At 32.2% G+C, this 25,435-nt stretch overlaps 7 protein-coding genes and 1 pseudogene across 7 annotated transcripts; 1 reads left to right on the top strand and 7 right to left on the bottom strand.

Moving 5' to 3' along the window:
* Positions 1-155: 155 nt before the first annotated feature.
* LOC123892647 lies at positions 156-2,322 on the top strand (annotated as a pseudogene).
* Positions 2,323-13,470: 11,148 nt separating this feature from the next.
* Positions 13,471-15,906, bottom strand: LOC123889124 (the record flags this gene model as incomplete). The annotated part of the gene is made up of 2 exons (XM_045938346.1): positions 13,471-13,521; positions 15,037-15,906. Coding segments are annotated over 2 exons (921 nt in total), but the record flags the coding sequence as incomplete, so codon positions are not given.
* A 617-nt stretch (positions 15,907-16,523) lies between these two features.
* On the bottom strand, positions 16,524-17,580 carry LOC123889123. Its single transcript, XM_045938345.1, has 2 exons — positions 17,559-17,580; positions 16,524-17,398 (listed from the first exon to the last, which is right to left on the bottom strand). Exons 1-2 carry the CDS (start codon positions 17,578-17,580, stop codon positions 16,524-16,526), a joined length of 897 nt encoding a protein of 298 aa, XP_045794301.1.
* A 458-nt stretch (positions 17,581-18,038) lies between these two features.
* LOC123889122 lies at positions 18,039-19,095 on the bottom strand. The gene is made up of 2 exons (XM_045938344.1): positions 19,074-19,095; positions 18,039-18,913 (listed from the first exon to the last, which is right to left on the bottom strand). The coding sequence occupies exons 1-2, from the start codon at positions 19,093-19,095 to the stop codon at positions 18,039-18,041; spliced, it is 897 nt and encodes a 298-aa protein (XP_045794300.1).
* A 458-nt stretch (positions 19,096-19,553) lies between these two features.
* LOC123889119 lies at positions 19,554-20,610 on the bottom strand. The gene is made up of 2 exons (XM_045938340.1): positions 20,589-20,610; positions 19,554-20,428 (listed from the first exon to the last, which is right to left on the bottom strand). Exons 1-2 carry the CDS (start codon positions 20,608-20,610, stop codon positions 19,554-19,556), a joined length of 897 nt encoding a protein of 298 aa, XP_045794296.1.
* A 458-nt stretch (positions 20,611-21,068) lies between these two features.
* On the bottom strand, positions 21,069-22,125 carry LOC123889118. Its single transcript, XM_045938339.1, has 2 exons — positions 22,104-22,125; positions 21,069-21,943 (listed from the first exon to the last, which is right to left on the bottom strand). Exons 1-2 carry the CDS (start codon positions 22,123-22,125, stop codon positions 21,069-21,071), a joined length of 897 nt encoding a protein of 298 aa, XP_045794295.1.
* A 458-nt stretch (positions 22,126-22,583) lies between these two features.
* Positions 22,584-23,640, bottom strand: LOC123889114. Its single transcript, XM_045938309.1, has 2 exons — positions 23,619-23,640; positions 22,584-23,458 (listed from the first exon to the last, which is right to left on the bottom strand). Exons 1-2 carry the CDS (start codon positions 23,638-23,640, stop codon positions 22,584-22,586), a joined length of 897 nt encoding a protein of 298 aa, XP_045794265.1.
* A 458-nt stretch (positions 23,641-24,098) lies between these two features.
* On the bottom strand, positions 24,099-25,155 carry LOC123889113. The gene is made up of 2 exons (XM_045938308.1): positions 25,134-25,155; positions 24,099-24,973 (listed from the first exon to the last, which is right to left on the bottom strand). Exons 1-2 carry the CDS (start codon positions 25,153-25,155, stop codon positions 24,099-24,101), a joined length of 897 nt encoding a protein of 298 aa, XP_045794264.1.
* Between the last annotated feature and the right edge of the window lie 280 nt (positions 25,156-25,435).

Raw genomic sequence — 25,435 nt, 5'->3', positions numbered from 1 at the left:
AAACAGTGCCCCCAGAGCACTGGTTAAGTTAAGAATGTTAAAATAAAAATTTTGTCTCAAAATATGTGCATTCAATACATCAAAAGTATAAATCCCGGGACCACTGTTTTTGCATTATCCATGTACCGAAACATGTATGGTATTTGTCATTGGGAAGGTCACATAAATCCATATAATGCATAAGGGAAATAGGAAGGTCACAGATAAACGCACAGCACGGTACATATACATACATGGTGGTTAGGTTATGAATTAGGAATTACGATTGTATTGCCGCTGGCTTCAATTCCTCTTCCTCCGATTCACTTCTTCTTCTTCTTCTTCGGTTAGTGACTTTTCATCTCTATCTCTTATTTCAATTTTCTTATTATTTATTGCTCAATGTTTTGTTTTGTTGAAATTTAATTTACTATGAGTAGTTTGAAATAGATCAAAGTGAAGAAATAAGCTAGCTTTGTAATGCAATAGAACATACTAACATAATCATAATTAAGTAGCTTAGCATAGAGATTTTTACGAAAATTAATATTTATAATTGTTTTTTCTTTCTTTCAGATACATTGTGTGACTATTTTTGAACTTGCTTGAGATAAAATGGATGATCGCATTAGTGAATTACCTGATGACATCTTGTCGTATATCCTCGCTATGTTGTTTATTAAAGATTTGTTGAAAACAAGTGTATTGTCTAAAAGGTGGTCTAAGCTTTGGGGTCGAAGGAAAGATTTATACTTTGATATACACAATGTGCTTGGAAGCGAGAAGGAACTAATAGAAACAGGGCATCTCATTGATGTCACTGATGTATATTGTGTCAATTTGGATTTGAGTTTGAAAGAATTTGTAAAACGAGTAGATCAATTTGTCAAGAATTTTCCTGGCACAGCGATTGATTCTTTCTCGGTAAACTTCTATTTAGGTTGTGAACAAAGCAACACTATTGATCGATGGATAAGTTTTGCAATTGCAAGGGGAGTAGAGAGAATCAATCTACTCTTTCTAGGGAAACCTTATGGGCGTTATTGCACAACCCGTGACAAAGATTATAAATTTGACTTTGCCTTATTTTCAGAGACTAATGTTTCAACCATAAAACATCTGCGTCTTGAAAATTGTCTTGTTTGTCATCCCACCGACTGTGACTTTACTCCATTAAACTCACTTCATTAGACTGTTGGGGAAGTGATCTGTCTGCCTTGAACATCTATAATACCCATGTGCTGAGGAGAATCGACTTCTCCGTTTCATTTAAAGAATATCTTGATGTATTTGCTCTCTGTGCAACTTTTCCTGAACTTGAGATTATGCGTGTGGAAATATTTTATACTACGGTTAGTCATAAAGTGTTGGAAGAGTGATTTTATTTTGCATTTCTTTGTCTTTTGAATTATAATTTGAACCATGCATGTCCTTGTTCAGGTAACAACTTCCCTAAAAATAGCTCAACCACTCAAACATCTTAAACAACTGGAGTTCGTCCTTGGCTTGTATGGCTTGTCTTCAGACGAAGATTGTGATCTTATGGTGGTTTTAAACATTCTTCAAGCTTCTCCTCTTTTGCAGAAACTTTCGGTCATGGTGAGTGGACATGATTGGTTTATTTTTTTAATGGTTATCCTTCTAATTTTTATCCATGACTTTAAAAATAAGTTTACAGTTCAAACTTTTTTATATTTACTTGCCCACCCGTTTTCTTTACAAATCTAACTTTTAATTTGATTCCTCTAAGTAGTTGCAACTCAGTTTTATAATATTACAATTTTTTATTAGTTTAGATAATTTGTTTAGATACTATTTTGATTTGTATTCATTGGTTCAAACATTCATGTTGTCATTTTAATTTTATCTTGTCAGCTTGAGGCGCCAATACTCTTTGAAGAACAGAAAGATATTAGGGATGTTGAAGTATTCTCTCATGACGAACTAAAAGTTATTGAATTTGGAGGTTGTGTTGGTAATTGGTTTGAAATTGAGTTTGTTATGAATGTTCTAAAATATGCCCACAAACTTGAGCAAATAGTTGTGAGTCCCTATTGGAAATCTTCTTACTCACTGGATTGGAAGTCTAATCCTGTGTGGTTTCAAAGTGGGCGTGAAAGGATGATTGAAAAGCTCCAAGGCGAAGAAGTAGTAGGAAGAGAAAAACTTGTGTTCATATAATATCATTTCTTTGCATTTTTTAGGTACTAATTTATAGATTTTTATCAACATTGCTCATAATTGTATTGCTTATGAGTTATCATCAGAGAAGAGATTAAATTTTGGGAACTAAATAACAGCAATATTGCTCTAATGGCTAAGAATAATTATGCAGTCGCGTAAGGTTGTAGCTTTTGTATGCCAAAACTTCACTAGTAGTGCCCCTGTCACTGACCATTCATCACTTGAAGCTTTGCTCTCCCAAAAAGTGCATGCCAGTTAAAGCTCCCTCTTAGATTGTTCCTGCTTGATATGCATGCATAACTTATTGGTTCTGACTTATGTATCAAAAAAAAGTAGATAGTATTCTCCATATGGAGCAAGAGGGATATGTACATATTCTCAAGTTGTTTGCTGTGCACAAGAGTCCTGAAATTTTCTTGAAAATTTATAGTGAATGAGGAAAGTGTATAAGAAAATTTGTTTTCCAATTAGCTTCTTGTTTATTTTTATCCATGAATGAACCACGGCAACAAAGCTATGCCTTGGAATCACAGTGAATTACCATAATTTTAGTAAAAGCTATGGTTTGTTTTGGTTATCATGATTGTGGTGAAAGCATATATAATCAGAAATTATAATAAAACACAGTTTTCTTTATTTAAATTAAGATTATTTTGGTGGTTCAAAAAAAAAAAATTAAGATTATTTTGATAAAAAATTATGATATTAATGATATAATATCTTTCATCGACATGATTCTATTTTGAATCTCCTTAATTCTTTGAAACAATAACTTCATCTTCTTTCTTCTCTTCTCGAATTTTTAAATTATTGCATAAATTAAACTAGTATAACTTACCCGTGCTATCGCCCGGGTTAATGTTCTATGAAAAATATAGATCATTTTTTTTCACACATGAAAAATATTGATTATTAAAATTTTAATATTGTGATTTTTTTAATTATTTGTAAAATTAATTTTATATTTAATGTAATAGTTTATTTAAATATGATAAAAGATCCAAATTTTGGAGATTTTAAGGAGAAATGACATAATGGAGAGTGATACTCCACTCCCCGTTCTCAACTCACATGTTCATAAAAAAAAATGTCATTATGCAAAAACTAATCTAACGGTTAATATATTTGTTCTTAATCGTCATCTCTCTCCTTTAGACATTTGTTTTCTTCAGGAGTATTTTATCTCATGTCCCCGTGTGAAAAAATTTCACATTTGAGAAGCAAAATGAGGCGATTTTAATTTTAATATTATTTATTTAAAAGTAATGAACAGTAGAATTGTTTGTCATTTGCTTGACACAAAAAAAAATTATATAATTTTTTTAAGCATATCTCATTTGTTAATGTGCAAATTTTAAAAAATGTATCTATTTGTTTTTATTTTTATTTGTTTATTTTACAGTGATGTATGAAGAATAAAAATAAAGTAATACATGATATTATTGCTTTTAATTTTTTTTTATATATATAAAATCATTGTTACTTTCCCTGCTTTCAATTGATATCGTATTTTTTATATAATAAAATCTACAAATGTATGTCTCACCCCGTGTAAGTTATTTTTTGCTTAATACCTCCATGTAGGTTTTTTTTTATCAATACCCCCGTATTTTAATATTTTGTTTGGTACAAATCACTATGTATTTTTTTTATTAGAAAAATCACGTTAAGGTAAACCATAATTAATAGAATAATAAAATGAAATAGAAAAATAATCTATGAAGTCAATTACTTCATTCCTTTTATATTTCAGACAATGACATATTTTTCTCTACTTGATAAGTATGAAGTTTAAGAATAATTTTTTTTAAGCATATCAATTTCTCAATTCCACATTTTTCCAATTGATTATATAGTATAGTCATTCAAGGAGTTTCTATTATTTTATCAGTGTATTTGTTAAATATCACATGAAAAATTAGACAAATAAAAAAATAATGAGTAAAAAAATAGAGTACAACATTTATTTATAAATAATAGTAAAAAAACATTTATAAGCATGATTTAAATCCAATAAAAAATAATATGAACAACAATTCTTTTTTAATAAGTAAACATATGATTAAAAAAAAATACAATCGTTAATTTGTCAGATATTGTTAATTTGTCACACTAAATATTTATCTTGTACATGATATATCGTTTGTCCGATTGCAGGCTAAAGGAATGAATTATCTCCATTGTCTGAAACCTCCAATCGTGCACTGGGATCTCAAATCACCAAACTTGTTAGTGGACAAAAATTGGACTGTGAAGGTGGAATGAAACTAATATAGCAATTTATTGAGTTTTCATAAAATTTTGTACATGTAGGTGATTTCTTTTTTCATTTCAAGCTCAGGTTTGTGATTTTGGATTGTCCAGATTTAAGGCAAACACTTTCATACCCTCAAAATCTGTTGCCGGAACAGTTAAGTCTCTGACTCTATATTCATTTGTGTAATCATATCGGCCTCATGCAGTTATAGTTCTTTATCAATTTAACTCGTGAATTGTCCACTTCTTCTTTTTCTTTCCGTCTTTGTTTGAGAAGCACTCTCAATTTTGAAAGAGTTCAACAATTGAACTGTTGTAGCTATTTGCCAGTGCACCTTAATTCCTATATAAAAAAAGTTGTGACTTCTTAATATAATATTAATATAATATTATGTATTATATTAATATATATATATATATATATATATATATATATATATATATATATATATATATATGGGGTTTTCTAACTTAGACCCTAGTTAGGTCTAAGTTAGCAAGGTGCACCTTTTCAATTGGACCAAAATACCCATTCTTTTTAATTAAATAACCAAAATACCCATTAATAGACGCGGATCCAGTGTCGCGCGCGTACCGAAGGACCATGGTTACAGACCGTTGATTTCCATCAGACAGCCAATATCTGATCTCATCAAGACTGTCTGATCAATCCGACAGCCCAGATCATCCTGATCCATCAGATTCCAGCGCGTGCGCCACACTGGATTATAACCTGGAGAGAGAAAAATTTGCTTTTTAAAAGTAGGACACGTGTCACACAATGGTTGGCTGGACGTGATTTTTGTTCATTTAATACTTTGAACTCAATTATTTCGTTGTAAATTAATTTTTTATTTTTTTTTTTTATACCAAAATTCATAATTTTTTTTTCTACAAATAGAGACTTGGTTCGTTTGATTTGGACACCGAAAAAAAAATGCAATTTTTCACTACCTTAATCTCATTTTTTGTCTACTAAATACGTTACTTGTGTGTTGTAATTTAACACGCACCACTCAACCAACTCACTGAAACCATTATACCAGGAAAATAGTAGATAATATTTTGGAACTTTTGGTATATTTTATGAAATTTTTGGAGACCTGAAACTATTTTTAGTTAATTAAATGAGATAAAACGGTAATTAAAAACTAATGTTTGCTTCTGAAACCATTTTACTGGTAGAATGGTTGCACATAGTTGTATTCTGAAACCATTTTACTGGTAGAATGGTTTCAATGAGTAATTTATTAATTGTGTTTGCTTCTGAAACCATTTATCTGGTACAATGGTTTCAGAGAGTTGTAATCTGAAACCATTTTGCTGGTAGAATGGTTTCAGTAAGTTGATTATTAGTTATTTGCTTCTGAAACCATTTAGCTTGTAGAATGGTTGCACATAGTTGTACTCTGAAACTATTTTACTGGTAGAATGGTTTCAGTGAGTAATTTATTAATTGTGTTTGCTTCTGAAACCATTTATCTGGTACAATGGTTTCAGAGAGTTGTAATCTGAAACCATTTTCCTGGTAGAATGGTTTCAGTGAGTTGATGTAAGGTAGTGAAAAATGAGATTAAGGTAGTGAAAAATTGGGTTTTTTTTTCTGTGTCCAAATCAAACGAACCAAGTCTCTATTTGTAGAGAAAAAAAAATTATGAATTTTGGTATAAAAATAAAAAATAAAAAATTAATTTACAACGAAATAATTGAGTTCAAAGTATTAAATGGAAAAAAATCACGCCCAGCCAATCAGACAGCGACACGTGTCCTGCTTTTAAAAAGTAGATTCTTCTCTCTCCAGGGTGTAATCCAGTGTGGTGCACGCGCTGGAATCTGATGGATTCGGATGATCTGGGATGTCTGATTGATCAGACAGTCTTGATGAGATCAGATCTTGGCTGTCTGATGGAAATCAACGGCCTGTAACCATGGTCCTGCGGTACGCGCGCGACACTGGATCCGCGTCCATTGATGGTAATTTGGTTAATTAATTAAAAAGAATGGGTATTTTGGTCCAACTGAAAAGGTGCACTTTGCTAATTTAGACCCAACTGGGTCTAAGTTAGCAGCCCCCTATATATATATATATATATATATATATATATATATATATATTAATGAGATATAATTATTTATATTTGAATTTGAGTTATTTTCTTTTAAAATTATTTTTAATAGGTGCATTAAATACGATTTATAAACAATAATTGAGAAATGATTGAATTTCCAAATTAGCCAAAGATTCTAAGTAAAATGATATCATCATGTATTAGAGAAATTGCAAAGGCCTTCATAGTTAGCCACATAGGAATTGGAGAAATATTAGAATGCCACATAAGACATGGATCAATGAAATGGTGCCACATAGGAATAAAACTATGAGAGAGAAACTCTTAAACATATAAATAATAGATTAAGAGACTACAGGTTAATTTTGCCAAAATTATAGTACTTAAATAAGCAAAAATTATTGAGCAAACTTTGACAGAGGGAGAATGTGACAAAAATATCTTCAAAATGAGAGGAACCTAACATAAGAAGGAGGGCGTTTTCACTATTTCTCCAGCATGGACTTTGACCACTCTGTGGTACGATGTTGTATTTAACATATTTGAGAACTTTCTCTACGCTTGACAATTCCTAATGCACGTGTCATATTAATCTTTTGATGAGTCATATCAACTTTTATTTGGCGCGTTAAAATTGTATGAGAATTATGGAGAATATTTAGATAGATAACAGATATTTCTTCTAATTTAGCTAAGGTTCTGCGTTTAATTTTTTGATAAATTAGTTTACAATTATGTGTAGAGGATTTTTTTTTTTTGGTAGAAATGTGTAGAGGATATTTAATTTACCCTAAAAAATAAAATTGTATGATATTAGCATGACCATCGTTATTATATATTATCAATAAATTGATTTAAGAAGTAGCCCTTAAAAAATGGTTTAAGTAGTAAGAATTTTAATCCTTGAATAAATGGTTAGAGATTCAATAATAAATGGTTAGAGATTAATCATCACTAATGACGGTGAAAATTTCGTACATATATTTTAGTAATCCAAAAAAATAATATTTGCTAGTATTTTTTTTTATAAGCAAATTTGAATTATAAAGGAGTATAAGGGGTACTCAATCCCTTACAATTCAATACAAAATGTTTATATACTTTGTAGACATGCAATAAGATTAGAACACCAATTCGAAAAAGAAAAGATGGACTTGTGCCCTGCTAGTATTATTATTACTACGCCCGCATTTTATAGTCAGCAAATATCGATATTCTTAAGACAGACACTTTCACCTGAGTTTAAATGTAGAATTTTACGGTTATATGAGTTTTAGTTGTGTTTGTCATTACATTTAGGGGGCATTTATTTCACGGTTGAGAATTTTACTTTTAGAAATAACTTTTCTTGAAAATTATTTGTAAGAGTTGGTATGTGGGTAGGGTAGTTATTTCAATTTTTATTCTTATCTTCATGAGAATATTATATTTTCACTCATTTTTTAGGATTGAAATCATGGAAAAGTGTTTTCTTTGAGCCTAACTAAGTTGGTAGGGACATCACTTATCTAGGCAGGAATTGGGGTTCGAACCCGAATACTCTACTTATTTACCTTTAGGATAAAAAATTTATCCAACTACTTGAACAAAAAAAAAATATAGTAAAGTGAAAGTTAGTTTTTTATGAAAATCTTCTAACTTTGTAACAAACTTGAAAATCTATATATGTAATCTCTCCGTTTCAAAGAATAATTTTTTTAACCATGAAACGGGGTCGGTCCTGATATCAATTGGTTTCGGTCTCCTTCCAATTATAGTTGTGAGAGATGAAACTGTAATCCTTCATACAAATTTCAACGTCAATCACCACTGAATTAACTAACAATCGGTGAAACAAACACACTTTAGGAATAAAAAAAAGGAAGGAAAGGGTACTATTCTAATTATTACTATTATGGCATAGTATTTAATTATCCTTGATCACTCTATTTGTACTACTGGTCTGGTACATTCTATTTTTAATGCGTAGACTTTAAAACGCAATTCCTAATTCCCCATGGCATATTCTTACAATATGCTTGGAAAGAGCAATGCTCTATTTTTGGTACTCGAATTTGGGTATTTGTTGATGATCATGAGTGAGAGTGAGTGGAAACAATTTCCATCGCTTTCAACTTCCACGTACAAACAAACAAAGGACCCCAACAAAAGTATGAACAATCCACTCATGTCAAAAATTAATATTCGTGTGGTGTGTGTGTGTGCCTCGTTTCTTTCTCATGGTGGTCAATGCAGTTACATGAACTTTATTTCCATTTTTTATTTTCTAATTTTTACTATTTTTTCCCTTCTAATAGAGAAAATTGATTAATCATTTTAGTTTAATATCTTATTAGTAACTATATATACCAATTAAGAACATAAATAAATACTGAGTTTTTTTTTTTTGTCAAGTAGTCTAATGACTGAAAATTTCAGTCTTGAGGTGGATAAGTGGGATGATCGAGTTTCGAACCTCAATTCCCTGCATGTATAATGCAATGTCCTGTCAACTGACTTAAATTTACTGGGCAAAATATTATTAATTAAGTACATAAATAAATACAAATAATATAATGGGTAACTATATAGTCCAATTACATTTTAAAAAATATATAGCCCAATTTTTATACTGTTATATATACAAGCAAATTGTCTAAGGAGCAATATGAGAAGCTCTTTTATTTATATGATTATCTTTTATTAGCTTATTATTATTATTATTATTATTATTATTATTATTATGTTTTTTTGAAGGAATTATTATTATTATGTTGAAATTTATATAAATACATATAGAATATATAATGGGTAACTATAGCCCAATTTTGACACTGTTATATATTATATATAGCAAATTGTACCAGGAGCAATATGAGGAGCTGTTTTCATTTGTGATTAGTATTTTTTTTTTCTTTATGACCTTGTTTGTTAATTAAATTAAACCCGTCATAATATATGAACAGACAAACTTCATCATTATTATCTAATTAAACCAAATGCTTTAATTTAATCCATATAGCTTCACTTCACCATGTTAAACTCTCTTTCACAGTGTGAAACCACCAGCGCTTATATAACACACACACACACACACACATATATATATATATATATATATATATATATATATATATATATATATATATATATATATAAAGTTGTCGTTGTCTAAATTAATTCAAACATTTGTTTTGTTTTTTTTTTTTTACATTAGAGTTGAGGAGGTTTGAATATAGAACTTTATACTTACTACTATTTTTAAACTCATCACTATTAGATTAAATTTGGTGGCTAATGTCGTATTGTATATTAATTCTTCTGATAACTGAGAGTGAATATCCAATTCTGATACAGATTATTCAATAGGCGAAGCTTATTATTTGTTGATCACTCACCTATATCAATAAGAGAAGTCTCCTCATATCGATCTTATTTGGAATAACTTTGTACCATCAAAAGTTTCCACTTTTGCTTGACGGTTTATTAATGACAGGTTACCCACAAGCTTAATCTTTTTATGCGTGGATGTTTACTATGTTTTCCTGTTATGCTGAGCTAGTTGTGATGCTATTGAAGATATCCATCATTTTTATTTCTGAATTGCCCCATTTTTGGTGCGGTTTGGAGCGACATAATTTCCTGGTTGGAGATCATGTGTGTGTCTTTCTGATAATGCAATGTCGTTGGCATCCCCATTTTGTGGGGCTCATGGTTTCTGCAGAAATATTAAGACATGCTTAGAAGTAATTTGGTTAGCCTCAATCTGCTCTGTTTAAAAAGCTATAAATTATAGAGTTTTTAATGGCAAAGTAGTTACTATATGACAAGTTAGGTTAATTTTTACCACCAAAATCAAGTCTGATGGTCGTTTAAGGCAATGAAAAAAGTTTTTGTTTCGATTTAAATCATTAGATGCTAAATCCAAAAGTTTGTATAGAGCTCAACACAGGACTGTGTATATTATTTGTTTTTTCTTTGTTACAAATTTTTATCTTTAGGCACATCTTGTGCTTAATTTGATTTAATATATTTATTTGGCTTCTTAAAAATAAAATGATATTTTGTGATTATTAAATTAGTTCAACCATTTGCTTTTTGAGGTACACAATCACAACAAAAAAACATTTCATGGTACTGTTCTCCATTAATAAAACTCGTACAACTTTCCAACTTAAGAAAGAGGTATCAAGTAACTTTCAAATGTATTTTTTTATAAGCAACTTTCAAATGTATCTTAGCAATAAAAAACTTAAGTCACAGGTAGTAATAAAAATATTAAGTTGTAAAATACAATTCGTCTACCAATCTATTGGTAATAACTCATTAAAATATTGTAAAAAAAATCATTAAAGTAAATCCAACAAAATTAATACCAAAAAAAACCAACAAAATTCAGCAAATTAAGCACTGTTTACACTTCAATATTCTTCTCCTCCAGTTGTTAACCTTGTTCAGCATATTACATCCTACCAAGATGGAAAATCAAATACATCGTACTAAAACGAGAAGAATAAAAATTACCTTAAGACGAGAAAATAAAATACACCGTAAATTATGTGAAAGTGAAAAATCACATTTATCCTTCGAGTTTAGTGAAAAATCACATTTATTTAACTAAGAAAAAAAATAGGGAAAAGCTAAAATGCACCTTAAGGGCACATGTTAGTGATTCAAAAAAGGAAATATTTTATCATAATTAATGCATTTACTTTACATTTTAAATTTGATCACAAATTAATTATACAGTGGCAGCATTGAAAAGATTATGGAAGAACAATGTTCCATCAAAAGTTAGCGTTTTCGGTTGGCGGTTGTTACTTGAAAAATTACCAACCCGGGAGGCTTTATTTTGCAAAGGTATTATCACGAATAATCATGAGAGAAGTTGCGTATTTTGCTTCAAAGAGGTAGAGGACATACAACACATTTTTTTCACTTGTTGCATTACTTCACAAATTTGGCAGAAAATATTTGTTTGGTTGGGCACTAATGTCATCCCTTTTGAGGACGTCACAAGCCATTTCACTTTGTTTGGTGAATTAGCAAAAGGCAATCATAGCAAGCGAATTCGTCATATAATTTGGCTGGCGATGACATGGAGTATTTGGCGTACGCGTAATAACATTATTTTTAGAGGAGACTGTGTCAACATATCATCTTTAGTGGAGCAAATTGTTTATTTTTCTTGGTTTTGGTTTATAGGCCGAACAGGGAACAATGTTAATTTAGTTTTTTCTGAATGGCGTAATAATCCTTTAGATTGTTTTCAACGCATCTAAAGTGAACTTTTCTGAATTGTAAGGGTTGAGTACCCCTTGTACTCCTTATAATTCATTTTTTGCTTATAAAAAAAAACAAATTAATTATACAAAATTTAAGAAAATGTTTCTACTTTTGAATTCTTAACATGTGTCCTCAGGGAACATGCATGAGCAAGACCCAAAAGAATAAACTATTTAGACTTTTTTTTTTAAGAAAAACTATTTAGATTTTTTTTTTGAAGCAAAACTATTTAGACATATAATAAACTAGTCCCACACCCGTGCGATGGACGGGTGTTATGCGGTATTTTATATTATAATGTTGAAAAATCATTCGTATAAATTGAAACAATAAGTATTATGAAAATTATAATAATAACATCAATAAAAACAAAATAATAATAATAATAATAATAATAATAAAGTGATGTTCCTTAAAAAAAAATATAATAAAGTGATGTAAATATAAGATAGATATTAAAGATGTGTTTATACATTTCGAAAAGATTACAATGGATCCTATTGCATCTACCAAAATAAGTTGGTAATCCATAAATTGTCATGTCACTATGAAAACGGTTTATGGTCATACTCATACAATGTGGTTAGATTAGTGGTTGCACAACTATCTAGGAATTATATATATATCGATGCTTATACATTTAAAAAACTTATTTATACATCAGATTTGAAGTTACTTTGGTATCTTCTTCATTAACATTGATTAGCAATATCTTTAACTCATTCTTCAAAATAACTATGGAAATGACAACATATAATTGACCATGGAAAACAATCGATGTTGAAACATAAGTTTTTATTTATATTATAAATCTCATTGGAGGATTTTGAGTTGGATAAACTACTTTATTATCTCTTACAAAAAAACTACTGTATTATCGAATTTGACATTTATATTAATTTGAAACTTATTGGAGCAAAAATAAACCAACTTAACTCATACTCAAATATCGAATATGATAAAAATCATACAGGACATAACAACCATTAGTAAACTTTATTTTATCTATTTTTTTTACTAACATTAGAAAGTAGTCCTGACAATTGACCAACTCCTTATATTTACAAAGATTGGACAAAAGATTATTAGCAAAAACATTAACCTTTTTGAAAAAAAAACAATAAAATACAAAAAATAATAAAATGAACAAACAAATGTAAATGAATAATAACCCAAAATAATAATAATAATAATAATAATAATAATAATAATAATAATAATTACAATTAGTACCCCACATTAAATGAATGTAAGTGGATGATATGGCTAAATGAAAAGTTTTCATTGGTTTGTGGATTAGGGTTTAGATAGACAATTCCACAACTATCTAGGATTTATATATATAGATTGAGTGTATATTAAAAAGTCATAAGTTTATAAATGTAGAATATGAAAAGTATAGAGATGAAATAATAAAATAATAATAAATAATAATAATAATAATAATAATAATAATAATAATATAAGTAGAAATGATGTGGCATTGTAGAGTGATTTATTTGGATTTAAATGGATGATGTGGCTAAATGAAATAATTTGATTGGTCTAAGAGGATTAGGGTTAGGAGAACTATTTAGGAATTATATATATAGATATAGATATATATATATATATATAGTTTTTTTATTATTTATTTTTTAAAGAAAATGATTTAAAAGCTATGATTGGTTAACGGTATGAAATCATTTTTGCTCTATTTATTTACACCAATTGATTCTTATAAATCCTTTCTAGTTGGTCCACTTTCAAAATCCATAGGAAGCTTCATTTTTGCTAAGGACTCAGTAAATTGCTGCATACTTTTCATGTACATGTCTACTATATCCTGCTGCACCATTTTTGGCTCTGGCTCAATATTCACACTCACAACAGGCTTTTGAAATGCCTCATTCAGCAACGCGTTCGATGAATCACTCTCGCCATCTTTGAGATCAACGGTTTTCTCTTTCGTGCTTGAAATTGTGCTTGAAACAACACCATTTGTTGACACACTGCTAGGCGGCGATTCAACTTTCGGAGGTTCAACAGATTCTGCACTACATGCCGTCGAGAAGCTTTCCACAAATTGAACACCTTTTTCAGAACTAAGATTTTCAGTATCAGTAGTGGCCAAGCTATCAGTGCCAAAGTATTCTGAAACCATTATATGATCTTCATTTACAATTTTCGGATCCGGGAACTCGATTTTACCTAAATCTCTAACGATCGACTCACATGTTTCCGAGTCCTTCTGAATGCCATTTCGATCCAATTCAGCATTAGGCATTGCCGAAATTTCCATAACATCGGGCGAAGCACCGTTGTAAGCAACAGACAATTGAACGAAACCTGCCGGGGAATGGAATAGATCGGTTGAAGAAAGAGAGAACTCTTTCTCTAGTTTTCCATCTTTCATCAATACTTCAGACAAAGGTACTAAAGCAAAACCAAGCAATTGGTCTTCAAGATAATTCTTGACCCTACTCATCATCCAAATCTCACATTTGAGAGAAGAATCGACAGTCCTAACACTTAAACGAAGATTATCGTTAAACACGGGGTTCCTCCCTCCTCCATTGATAATCTTGGTAGAGACAGAACTCTCAGGATCATTAGTCAAAAATATCCTAGCATAAACATCTTTATATATATAAATCCTAGATAGTTATCCTATTAGTTCTCAAAACCCTAATCCACTTAAACCAATGAAATTTCTTCATTTAGCCATGTCATCCACTTACAATGTCACATCATTTCTCCTTACATTATTGTCATATTGATCAACTTTGCATATACCTACATTTATATGTGTAATGATGCATTAATATGGACTAATGGAAGCAAATAGTCACTACAAAAAAAAATTGCCCGATTATATGTTTATATAAGAAAAAAAACATATGGACTAATGGAAGCAAATAGTCACTATAATGATTGAATATATCTAATCAAAAGAAAATAAAATAGTCATTAAATCATCATATTTTGCTAAACAATTGTTTAAACAATTGTCACTAAATTATCATATTTTGTTTAAATTCTATAATCTATTGTATCACTAAATTCTATAATCAGTTGACGTCCATATATATAAATGAACTGTTCCATATTATGTTCATCATATCACGCGCATGCACGCACGCACGCACGCGCGCACGCACGCGCGCGCACACACACACACACATATACTTACATGAGCAACTATTTTTTATAGACTTCCCGAACAATAATGATGCAACAAAAGTACAAAATAGTCATGAGTAAAATTATCTTCAAGATATTAAGACCCAAAATAAAACAATATTTTTGCTAAGGACTCAGTAAATTGCTGCATACTTTTCATGTACATGTCTACTATATCCTGCTGCACCATTTTTGGCTCTGGCTCAATATTCACACTCACAACAGGCTTTTGAAATGCCTCATTCAGCAACGCGTTCGATGAATCACTCTCGCCATCTTTGAGATCAACGGTTTTCTCTTTCGTGCTTGAAATTGTGCTTGAAACAACACCATTTGTTGACACACTGCTAGACGGCGATTCAACTTTCGGAGGTTCAACAGATTCCGCACTACATGCCGCCGAGAAGCTTTCCACAAATTGAACACCTTTTTCAGAACTAAGATTTTCAGTATCAGTAGTGGCCAAGCTATCAGTGCCAAAGTATTCTGAAACCATTATATGATCTTCATTTACAATTTTCGGATCCGGGAACTCGATTTTACCTAAATCTCTAACGATCGACTCACATGTTTCCGAGTCCTTCTGAATGCCATTTCGATCCAATTCAGCATTAGGCATTGCCGAAATTTCCATAACATCGGGCGAAGCACCGTTGTAAGCAACAGACAATTGAACGAAACCTGCCGGGGAATGGAATAGATCGGTTGAAGAAAGAGAGAACTCTTTCTCTAGTTTTCCATCTTTCATCAATACTTCAGACAAAGGTACTAAAGCAAAACCAAGCAATTGGTCTTCAAGATAATTCTTGACCCTACTCATCATCCAAATCTCACATTTGAGAGAAGAATCGACAGTCCTAACACTTAAACGAAGATTATCGTTAAACACGGGGTTCCTTCCTCCTCCATTGATAATCTTGGTAGAGACAGAACTCTCAGGATCATTAGTAAAAAATATCTTAGCATAAACATCTTTATATATATAAATCCTATATAGTTATCCTATTAGTTCTCGAAACCCTAATCCACTTAAACCAATGAAATTTCTTCATTTAGCCATGTCATCCACTTACAATGTCACATCATTTCTCCTTACATTATTGTCATATTGATCAACTTTGCATATACCTACATTTATATGTGTAATGATGCATTAATATGGACTAATGGAAGCAAATAGTCACTACAAAAAAAAATTGCCCGATTATATGTTTATATAAGAAAAAAAACATATGGACTAATGGAAGCAAATAGTCACTATAATGATTGAATATATCTAATCAAAAGAAAATAAAATAGTCATTAAATCATCATATTTTGCTAAACAATTGTTTAAACAATTGTCACTAAATTATCATATTTTGTTTAAATTCTATAATCTATTGTATCACTAAATTCTATAATCAGTTGACGTCCATATATATAAATGAACTGTTCCATATTATTTTCATCATATCACGCGCATGCACGCACGCGCGCACGCACGCGCGCGCACACACACACACACACACATATACTTACATGAGCAACTATTTTTTATAGACTTCCCGAACAATAATGATGCAACAAAAGTACAAAATAGTCATGAGTAAAATTATCTTCAAGATATTAAGACCCAAAATAAAACAATATTTTTGCTAAGGACTCAGTAAATTGCTGCATACTTTTCATGTACATGTCTACTATATCCTGCTGCACCATTTTTGGCTCTGGCTCAATATTCACACTCACAACAGGCTTTTGAAATGCCTCATTCAGCAACGCGTTCGATGAATCACTCTCGCCATCTTTGAGATCAACGGTTTTCTCTTTCGTGCTTGAAATTGTGCTTGAAACAACACCATTTGTTGACACACTGCTAGACGGCGATTCAACTTTCGGAGGTTCAACAGATTCCGCACTACATGCCGCCGAGAAGCTTTCCACAAATTGAACACCTTTTTCAGAACTAAGATTTTCAGTATCAGTAGTGGCCAAGCTATCAGTGCCAAAGTATTCTGAAACCATTATATGATCTTCATTTACAATTTTCGGATCCGGGAACTCGATTTTACCTAAATCTCTAACGATCGACTCACATGTTTCCGAGTCCTTCTGAATGCCATTTCGATCCAATTCAGCATTAGGCATTGCCGAAATTTCCATAACATCGGGCGAAGCACCGTTGTAAGCAACAGACAATTGAACGAAACCTGCCGGGGAATGGAATAGATCGGTTGAAGAAAGAGAGAACTCTTTCTCTAGTTTTCCATCTTTCATCAATACTTCAGACAAAGGTACTAAAGCAAAACCAAGCAATTGGTCTTCAAGATAATTCTTGACCCTACTCATCATCCAAATCTCACATTTGAGAGAAGAATCGACAGTCCTAACACTTAAACGAAGATTATCGTTAAACACGGGGTTCCTTCCTCCTCCATTGATAATCTTGGTAGAGACAGAACTCTCAGGATCATTAGTCAAAAATATCTTAGCATAAACATCTTTATATATATAAATCCTATATAGTTATCCTATTAGTTCTCGAAACCCTAATCCACTTAAACCAATGAAATTTCTTCATTTAGCCATGTCATCCACTTACAATGTCACATCATTTCTCCTTACATTATTGTCATATTGATCAACTTTGCATATACCTACATTTATATGTGTAATGATGCATTAATATGGACTAATGGAAGCAAATAGTCACTACAAAAAAAAATTGCCCGATTATATGTTTATATAAGAAAAAAAACATATGGACTAATGGAAGCAAATAGTCACTATAATGATTGAATATATCTAATCAAAAGAAAATAAAATAGTCATTAAATCATCATATTTTGCTAAACAATTGTTTAAACAATTGTCACTAAATTATCATATTTTGTTTAAATTCTATAATCTATTGTATCACTAAATTCTATAATCAGTTGACGTCCATATATATAAATGAACTGTTCCATATTATGTTCATCATATCACGCGCATGCACGCACGCACGCACGCGCGCACGCACGCGCGCGCACACACACACACACATATACTTACATGAGCAACTATTTTTTATAGACTTCCCGAACAATAATGATGCAACAAAAGTACAAAATAGTCATGAGTAAAATTATCTTCAAGATATTAAGACCCAAAATAAAACAATATTTTTGCTAAGGACTCAGTAAATTGCTGCATACTTTTCATGTACATGTCTACTATATCCTGCTGCACCATTTTTGGCTCTGGCTCAATATTCACACTCACAACAGGCTTTTGAAATGCCTCATTCAGCAACGCGTTCGATGAATCACTCTCGCCATCTTTGAGATCAACGGTTTTCTCTTTCGTGCTTGAAATTGTGCTTGAAACAACACCATTTGTTGACACACTGCTAGACGGCGATTCAACTTTCGGAGGTTCAACAGATTCCGCACTACATGCCGCCGAGAAGCTTTCCACAAATTGAACACCTTTTTCAGAACTAAGATTTTCAGTATCAGTAGTGGCCAAGCTATCAGTGCCAAAGTATTCTGAAACCATTATATGATCTTCATTTACAATTTTCGGATCCGGGAACTCGATTTTACCTAAATCTCTAACGATCGACTCACATGTTTCCGAGTCCTTCTGAATGCCATTTCGATCCAATTCAGCATTAGGCATTGCCGAAATTTCCATAACATCGGGCGAAGCACCGTTGTAAGCAACAGACAATTGAACGAAACCTGCCGGGGAATGGAATAGATCGGTTGAAGAAAGAGAGAACTCTTTCTCTAGTTTTCCATCTTTCATCAATACTTCAGACAAAGGTACTAAAGCAAAACCAAGCAATTGGTCTTCAAGATAATTCTTGACCCTACTCATCATCCAAATCTCACATTTGAGAGAAGAATCGACAGTCCTAACACTTAAACGAAGATTATCGTTAAACACGGGGTTCCTTCCTCCTCCATTGATAATCTTGGTAGAGACAGAACTCTCAGGATCATTAGTCAAAAATATCTTAGCATAAACATCTTTATATATATAAATCCTATATAGTTATCCTATTAGTTCTCGAAACCCTAATCCACTTAAACCAATGAAATTTCTTCATTTAGCCATGTCATCCACTTACAATGTCACATCATTTCTCCTTACATTATTGTCATATTGATCAACTTTGCATATACCTACATTTATATGTGTAATGATGCATTAATATGGACTAATGGAAGCAAATAGTCACTACAAAAAAAAATTGCCCGATTATATGTTTATATAAGAAAAAAAACATATGGACTAATGGAAGCAAATAGTCACTATAATGATTGAATATATCTAATCAAAAGAAAATAAAATAGTCATTAAATCATCATATTTTGCTAAACAATTGTTTAAACAATTGTCACTAAATTATCATATTTTGTTTAAATTCTATAATCTATTGTATCACTAAATTCTATAATCAGTTGACGTCCATATATATAAATGAACTGTTCCATATTATGTTCATCATATCACGCGCATGCACGCACGCACGCACGCGCGCACGCACGCGCGCGCACACACACACACACATATACTTACATGAGCAACTATTTTTTATAGACTTCCCGAACAATAATGATGCAACAAAAGTACAAAATAGTCATGAGTAAAATTATCTTCAAGATATTAAGACCCAAAATAAAACAATATTTTTGCTAAGGACTCAGTAAATTGCTGCATACTTTTCATGTACATGTCTACTATATCCTGCTGCACCATTTTTGGCTCTGGCTCAATATTCACACTCACAACAGGCTTTTGAAATGCCTCATTCAGCAACGCGTTCGATGAATCACTCTCGCCATCTTTGAGATCAACGGTTTTCTCTTTCGTGCTTGAAATTGTGCTTGAAACAACACCATTTGTTGACACACTGCTAGACGGCGATTCAACTTTCGGAGGTTCAACAGATTCCGCACTACATGCCGCCGAGAAGCTTTCCACAAATTGAACACCTTTTTCAGAACTAAGATTTTCAGTATCAGTAGTGGCCAAGCTATCAGTGCCAAAGTATTCTGAAACCATTATATGATCTTCATTTACAATTTTCGGATCCGGGAACTCGATTTTACCTAAATCTCTAACGATCGACTCACATGTTTCCGAGTCCTTCTGAATGCCATTTCGATCCAATTCAGCATTAGGCATTGCCGAAATTTCCATAACATCGGGCGAAGCACCGTTGTAAGCAACAGACAATTGAACGAAACCTGCCGGGGAATGGAATAGATCGGTTGAAGAAAGAGAGAACTCTTTCTCTAGTTTTCCATCTTTCATCAATACTTCAGACAAAGGTACTAAAGCAAAACCAAGCAATTGGTCTTCAAGATAATTCTTGACCCTACTCATCATCCAAATCTCACATTTGAGAGAAGAATCGACAGTCCTAACACTTAAACGAAGATTATCGTTAAACACGGGGTTCCTTCCTCCTCCATTGATAATCTTGGTAGAGACAGAACTCTCAGGATCATTAGTCAAAAATATCTTAGCATAAACATCTTTATATATATAAATCCTATATAGTTATCCTATTAGTTCTCGAAACCCTAATCCACTTAAACCAATGAAATTTCTTCATTTAGCCATGTCATCCACTTACAATGTCACATCATTTCTCCTTACATTATTGTCATATTGATCAACTTTGCATATACCTACATTTATATGTGTAATGATGCATTAATATGGACTAATGGAAGCAAATAGTCACTACAAAAAAAAATTGCCCGATTATATGTTTATATAAGAAAAAAAACATATGGACTAATGGAAGCAAATAGTCACTATAATGATTGAATATATCTAATCAAAAGAAAATAAAATAGTCATTAAATCATCATATTTTGCTAAACAATTGTTTAAACAATTGTCACTAAATTATCATATTTTGTTTAAATTCTATAATCTATTGTATCACTAAATTCTATAATCAGTTGACGTCCATATATATAAATGAACTGTTCCATATTATGTTCATCATATCACGCGCATGCACGCACGCACGCACGCGCGCACGCACGTGCGCGCACACACACACACACATATACTTACATGAGCAACTATTTTTTATAGACTTCCCGAACAATAATGATGCAACAAAAGTACAAAATAGTCATGAGTAAAATTATCTTCAAGATATTAAGACCCAAAATAAAACAATATTTTTGCTAAGGACTCAGTAAATTGCTGCATACTTTTCATGTACATGTCTACTATATCCTGCTGCACCATTTTTGGCTCTGGCTCAATATTCACACTCACAACAGGCTTTTGAAATGCCTCATTCAGCAACGCGTTCGATGAATCACTCTCGCCATCTTTGAGATCAACGGTTTTCTCTTTCGTGCTTGAAATTGTGCTTGAAACAACACCATTTGTTGACACACTGCTAGACGGCGATTCAACTTTCGGAGGTTCAACAGATTCCGCACTACATGCCGCCGAGAAGCTTTCCACAAATTGAACACCTTTTTCAGAACTAAGATTTTCAGTATCAGTAGTGGCCAAGCTATCAGTGCCAAAGTATTCTGAAACCATTATATGATCTTCATTTACAATTTTCGGATCCGGGAACTCGATTTTACCTAAATCTCTAACGATCGACTCACATGTTTCCGAGTCCTTCTGAATGCCATTTCGATCCAATTCAGCATTAGGCATTGCCGAAATTTCCATAACATCGGGCGAAGCACCGTTGTAAGCAACAGACAATTGAACGAAACCTGCCGGGGAATGGAATAGATCGGTTGAAGAAAGAGAGAACTCTTTCTCTAGTTTTCCATCTTTCATCAATACTTCAGACAAAGGTACTAAAGCAAAACCAAGCAATTGGTCTTCAAGATAATTCTTGACCCTACTCATCATCCAAATCTCACATTTGAGAGAAGAATCGACAGTCCTAACACTTAAACGAAGATTATCGTTAAACACGGGGTTCCTTCCTCCTCCATTGATAATCTTGGTAGAGACAGAACTCTCAGGATCATTAGTCAAAAATATCTTAGCATAAACATCTTTATATATATAAATCCTATATAGTTATCCTATTAGTTCTCGAAACCCTAATCCACTTAAACCAATGAAATTTCTTCATTTAGCCATGTCATCCACTTACAATGTCACATCATTTCTCCTTACATTATTGTCATATTGATCAACTTTGCATATACCTACATTTATATGTGTAATGATGCATTAATATGGACTAATGGAAGCAAATAGTCACCACAAAAAAAAATTGCCCGATTATATGTTTATATAAGAAAAAAAACATATGGACTAATGGAAGCAAATAGTCACTATAATGATTGAATATATCTAATCAAAAGAAAATAAAATAGTCATTAAATCATCATATTTTGCTAAACAATTGTTTAAACAATTGTCACTAAATTATCATATTTTGTTTAAATTCTATAATCTATTGTATCACTAAATTCTATAATCAGTTGACGTCCATATATATAAATGAACTGTTCCATATTATGTTCATCATATCACGCGCATGCACGCACGCACGCACGCGCGCACGCACGCGCGCGCACACACACACACACATATACTTACATGAGCAACTATTTTTTATAGACTTCCCGAACAATAATGATGCAACAAAAGTACAAAATAGTCATGAGTAAAATTATCTTCAAGATATTAAGACCCAAAATAAAACAATATTTTTGCTAAGGACTCAGTAAATTGCTGCATACTTTTCATGTACATGTCTACTATATCCTGCTGCACCATTTTTGGCTCTGGCTCAATATTCACACTCACAACAGGCTTTTGAAATGCCTCATTCAGCAACGCGTTCGATGAATCACTCTCGCCATCTTTGAGATCAACGGTTTTCTCTTTCGTGCTTGAAATTGTGCTTGAAACAACACCATTTGTTGACACACTGCTAGACGGCGATTCAACTTTCGGAGGTTCAACAGATTCCGCACTACATGCCGCCGAGAAGCTTTCCACAAATTGAACACCTTTTTCAGAACTAAGATTTTCAGTATCAGTAGTGGCCAAGCTATCAGTGCCAAAGTATTCTGAAACCATTATATGATCTTCATTTACAATTTTCGGATCCGGGAACTCGATTTTACCTAAATCTCTAACGATCGACTCACATGTTTCCGAGTCCTTCTGAATGCCATTTCGATCCAATTCAGCATTAGGCATTGCCGAAATTTCCATAACATCGGGCGAAGCACCGTTGTAAGCAACAGACAATTGAACGAAACCTGCCGGGGAATGGAATAGATCGGTTGAAGAAAGAGAGAACTCTTTCTCTAGTTTTCCATCTTTCATCAATACTTCAGACAAAGGTACTAAAGCAAAACCAAGCAATTGGTCTTCAAGATAATTCTTGACCCTACTCATCATCCAAATCTCACATTTGAGAGAAGAATCGACAATCCTAACACTTAAACGAAGATTATCGTTAAACACGGGGTTCCTTCCTCCTCCATTGATAATCTTGGTAGAGACAGAACTCTCAGGATCATTAGTCAAAAATATCTTAGCATAAACATCTTTATATATATAAATCCTATATAGTTATCCTATTAGTTCTCGAAACCCTAATCCACTTAAACCAATGAAATTTCTTCATTTAGCCATGTCATCCACTTACAATGTCACATCATTTCTCCTTACATTATTGTCATATTGATCAACTTTGCATATACCTACATTTATATGTGTAATGATGCATTAATATGGACTAATGGAAGCAAATAGTCACTACAAAAAAAAATTGCCCGATTATATGTTTATATAAGAAAAAAAACATATGGACTAATGGAAGCAAATAGTCACTATAATGATTGAATATATCTAATCAAAAGAAAATAAAATAGTCATTAAATCATCATATTTTGCTAAACAATTGTTTAAACAATTGTCACTAAATTATCATATTTTGTTTAAATTCTATAATCTATTGTATCACTAAATTCTATAATCAGTTGACGTCCATATATATAAATGAACTGTTCCATATTATGTTCATCATATCACGCGCAAGCACGCACGCACGCACGCGCGCACGCACGTGCGCGCACACACACACACACATATACTTACATGAGCAACTATTTTTTATAGACTTCCCGAACAATAATGATGCAACAAAAGTACAAAATAGTCATGAGTAAAATTATCTTCAAGATATTAAGACCCAAAATAAAACAATATTTTTGCTAAGGACTCAGTAAATTGCTGCATACTTTTCATGTACATGTCTACTATATCCTGCTGCACCATTTTTGGCTCTGGCTCAATATTCACACTCACAACAGGCTTTTGAAATGCCTCATTCAGCAACGCGTTCGATGAATCACTCTCGCCATCTTTGAGATCAACGGTTTTCTCTTTCGTGCTTGAAATTGTGCTTGAAACAACACCATTTGTTGACACACTGCTAGACGGCGATTCAACTTTCGGAGGTTCAACAGATTCCGCACTACATGCCGCCGAGAAGCTTTCCACAAATTGAACACCTTTTTCAGAACTAAGATTTTCAGTATCAGTAGTGGCCAAGCTATCAGTGCCAAAGTATTCTGAAACCATTATATGATCTTCATTTACAATTTTCGGATCCGGGAACTCGATTTTACCTAAATCTCTAACGATCGACTCACATGTTTCCGAGTCCTTCTGAATGCCATTTCGATCCAATTCAGCATTAGGCATTGCCGAAATTTCCATAACATCGGGCGAAGCACCGTTGTAAGCAACAGACAATTGAACGAAACCTGCCGGGGAATGGAATAGATCGGTTGAAGAAAGAGAGAACTCTTTCTCTAGTTTTCCATCTTTCATCAATACTTCAGACAAAGGTACTAAAGCAAAACCAAGCAATTGGTCTTCAAGATAATTCTTGACCCTACTCATCATCCAAATCTCACATTTGAGAGAAGAATCGACAATCCTAACACTTAAACGAAGATTATCGTTAAACACGGGGTTCCTTCCTCCTCCATTGATAATCTTGGTAGAGACAGAACTCTCAGGATCATTAGTCAAAAATATCTTAGCATAAACATCTTTATATATATAAATCCTATATAGTTATCCTATTAGTTCTCGAAACCCTAATCCACTTAAACCAATGAAATTTCTTCATTTAGCCATGTCATCCACTTACAATGTCACATCATTTCTCCTTACATTATTGTCATATTGATCAACTTTGCATATACCTACATTTATATGTGTAATGATGCATTAATATGGACTAATGGAAGCAAATAGTCACTACAAAAAAAAATTGCCCGATTATATGTTTATATAAGAAAAAAAACATATGGACTAATGGAAGCAAATAGTCACTATAATGATTGAATATATCTAATCAAAAGAAAATAAAATAGTCATTAAATCATCATATTTTGCTAAACAATTGTTTAAACAATTGTCACTAAATTATCATATTTTGTTTAAATTCTATAATCTATTGTATCACTAAATTCTATAATCAGTTGACGTCCATATATATAAATGAACTG

Source organism: Trifolium pratense, linkage group LG6 (assembly GCF_020283565.1).
Source record: "Trifolium pratense cultivar HEN17-A07 linkage group LG6, ARS_RC_1.1, whole genome shotgun sequence".
Lineage (NCBI taxonomy): Eukaryota > Viridiplantae > Streptophyta > Magnoliopsida > Fabales > Fabaceae > Trifolium > Trifolium pratense.
This window is presented reverse-complemented; position numbering and strand designations above follow the sequence as displayed.

Coding starts and splice junctions, on each gene's coding strand:
- LOC123889113 (XM_045938308.1), bottom strand. CDS start 25,155: ATGCATCATTACACATATAAAT. Junction 24,974..25,133: donor GCATCATTACACATATAAAT/GTAGGTATATGC, acceptor ATATATATAAAG/ATGTTTATGCTAAGATATTT.
- LOC123889119 (XM_045938340.1), bottom strand. CDS start 20,610: ATGCATCATTACACATATAAAT. Junction 20,429..20,588: donor GCATCATTACACATATAAAT/GTAGGTATATGC, acceptor ATATATATAAAG/ATGTTTATGCTAAGATATTT.
- LOC123889123 (XM_045938345.1), bottom strand. CDS start 17,580: ATGCATCATTACACATATAAAT. Junction 17,399..17,558: donor GCATCATTACACATATAAAT/GTAGGTATATGC, acceptor ATATATATAAAG/ATGTTTATGCTAAGATATTT.
- LOC123889118 (XM_045938339.1), bottom strand. CDS start 22,125: ATGCATCATTACACATATAAAT. Junction 21,944..22,103: donor GCATCATTACACATATAAAT/GTAGGTATATGC, acceptor ATATATATAAAG/ATGTTTATGCTAAGATATTT.
- LOC123889122 (XM_045938344.1), bottom strand. CDS start 19,095: ATGCATCATTACACATATAAAT. Junction 18,914..19,073: donor GCATCATTACACATATAAAT/GTAGGTATATGC, acceptor ATATATATAAAG/ATGTTTATGCTAAGATATTT.
- LOC123889114 (XM_045938309.1), bottom strand. CDS start 23,640: ATGCATCATTACACATATAAAT. Junction 23,459..23,618: donor GCATCATTACACATATAAAT/GTAGGTATATGC, acceptor ATATATATAAAG/ATGTTTATGCTAAGATATTT.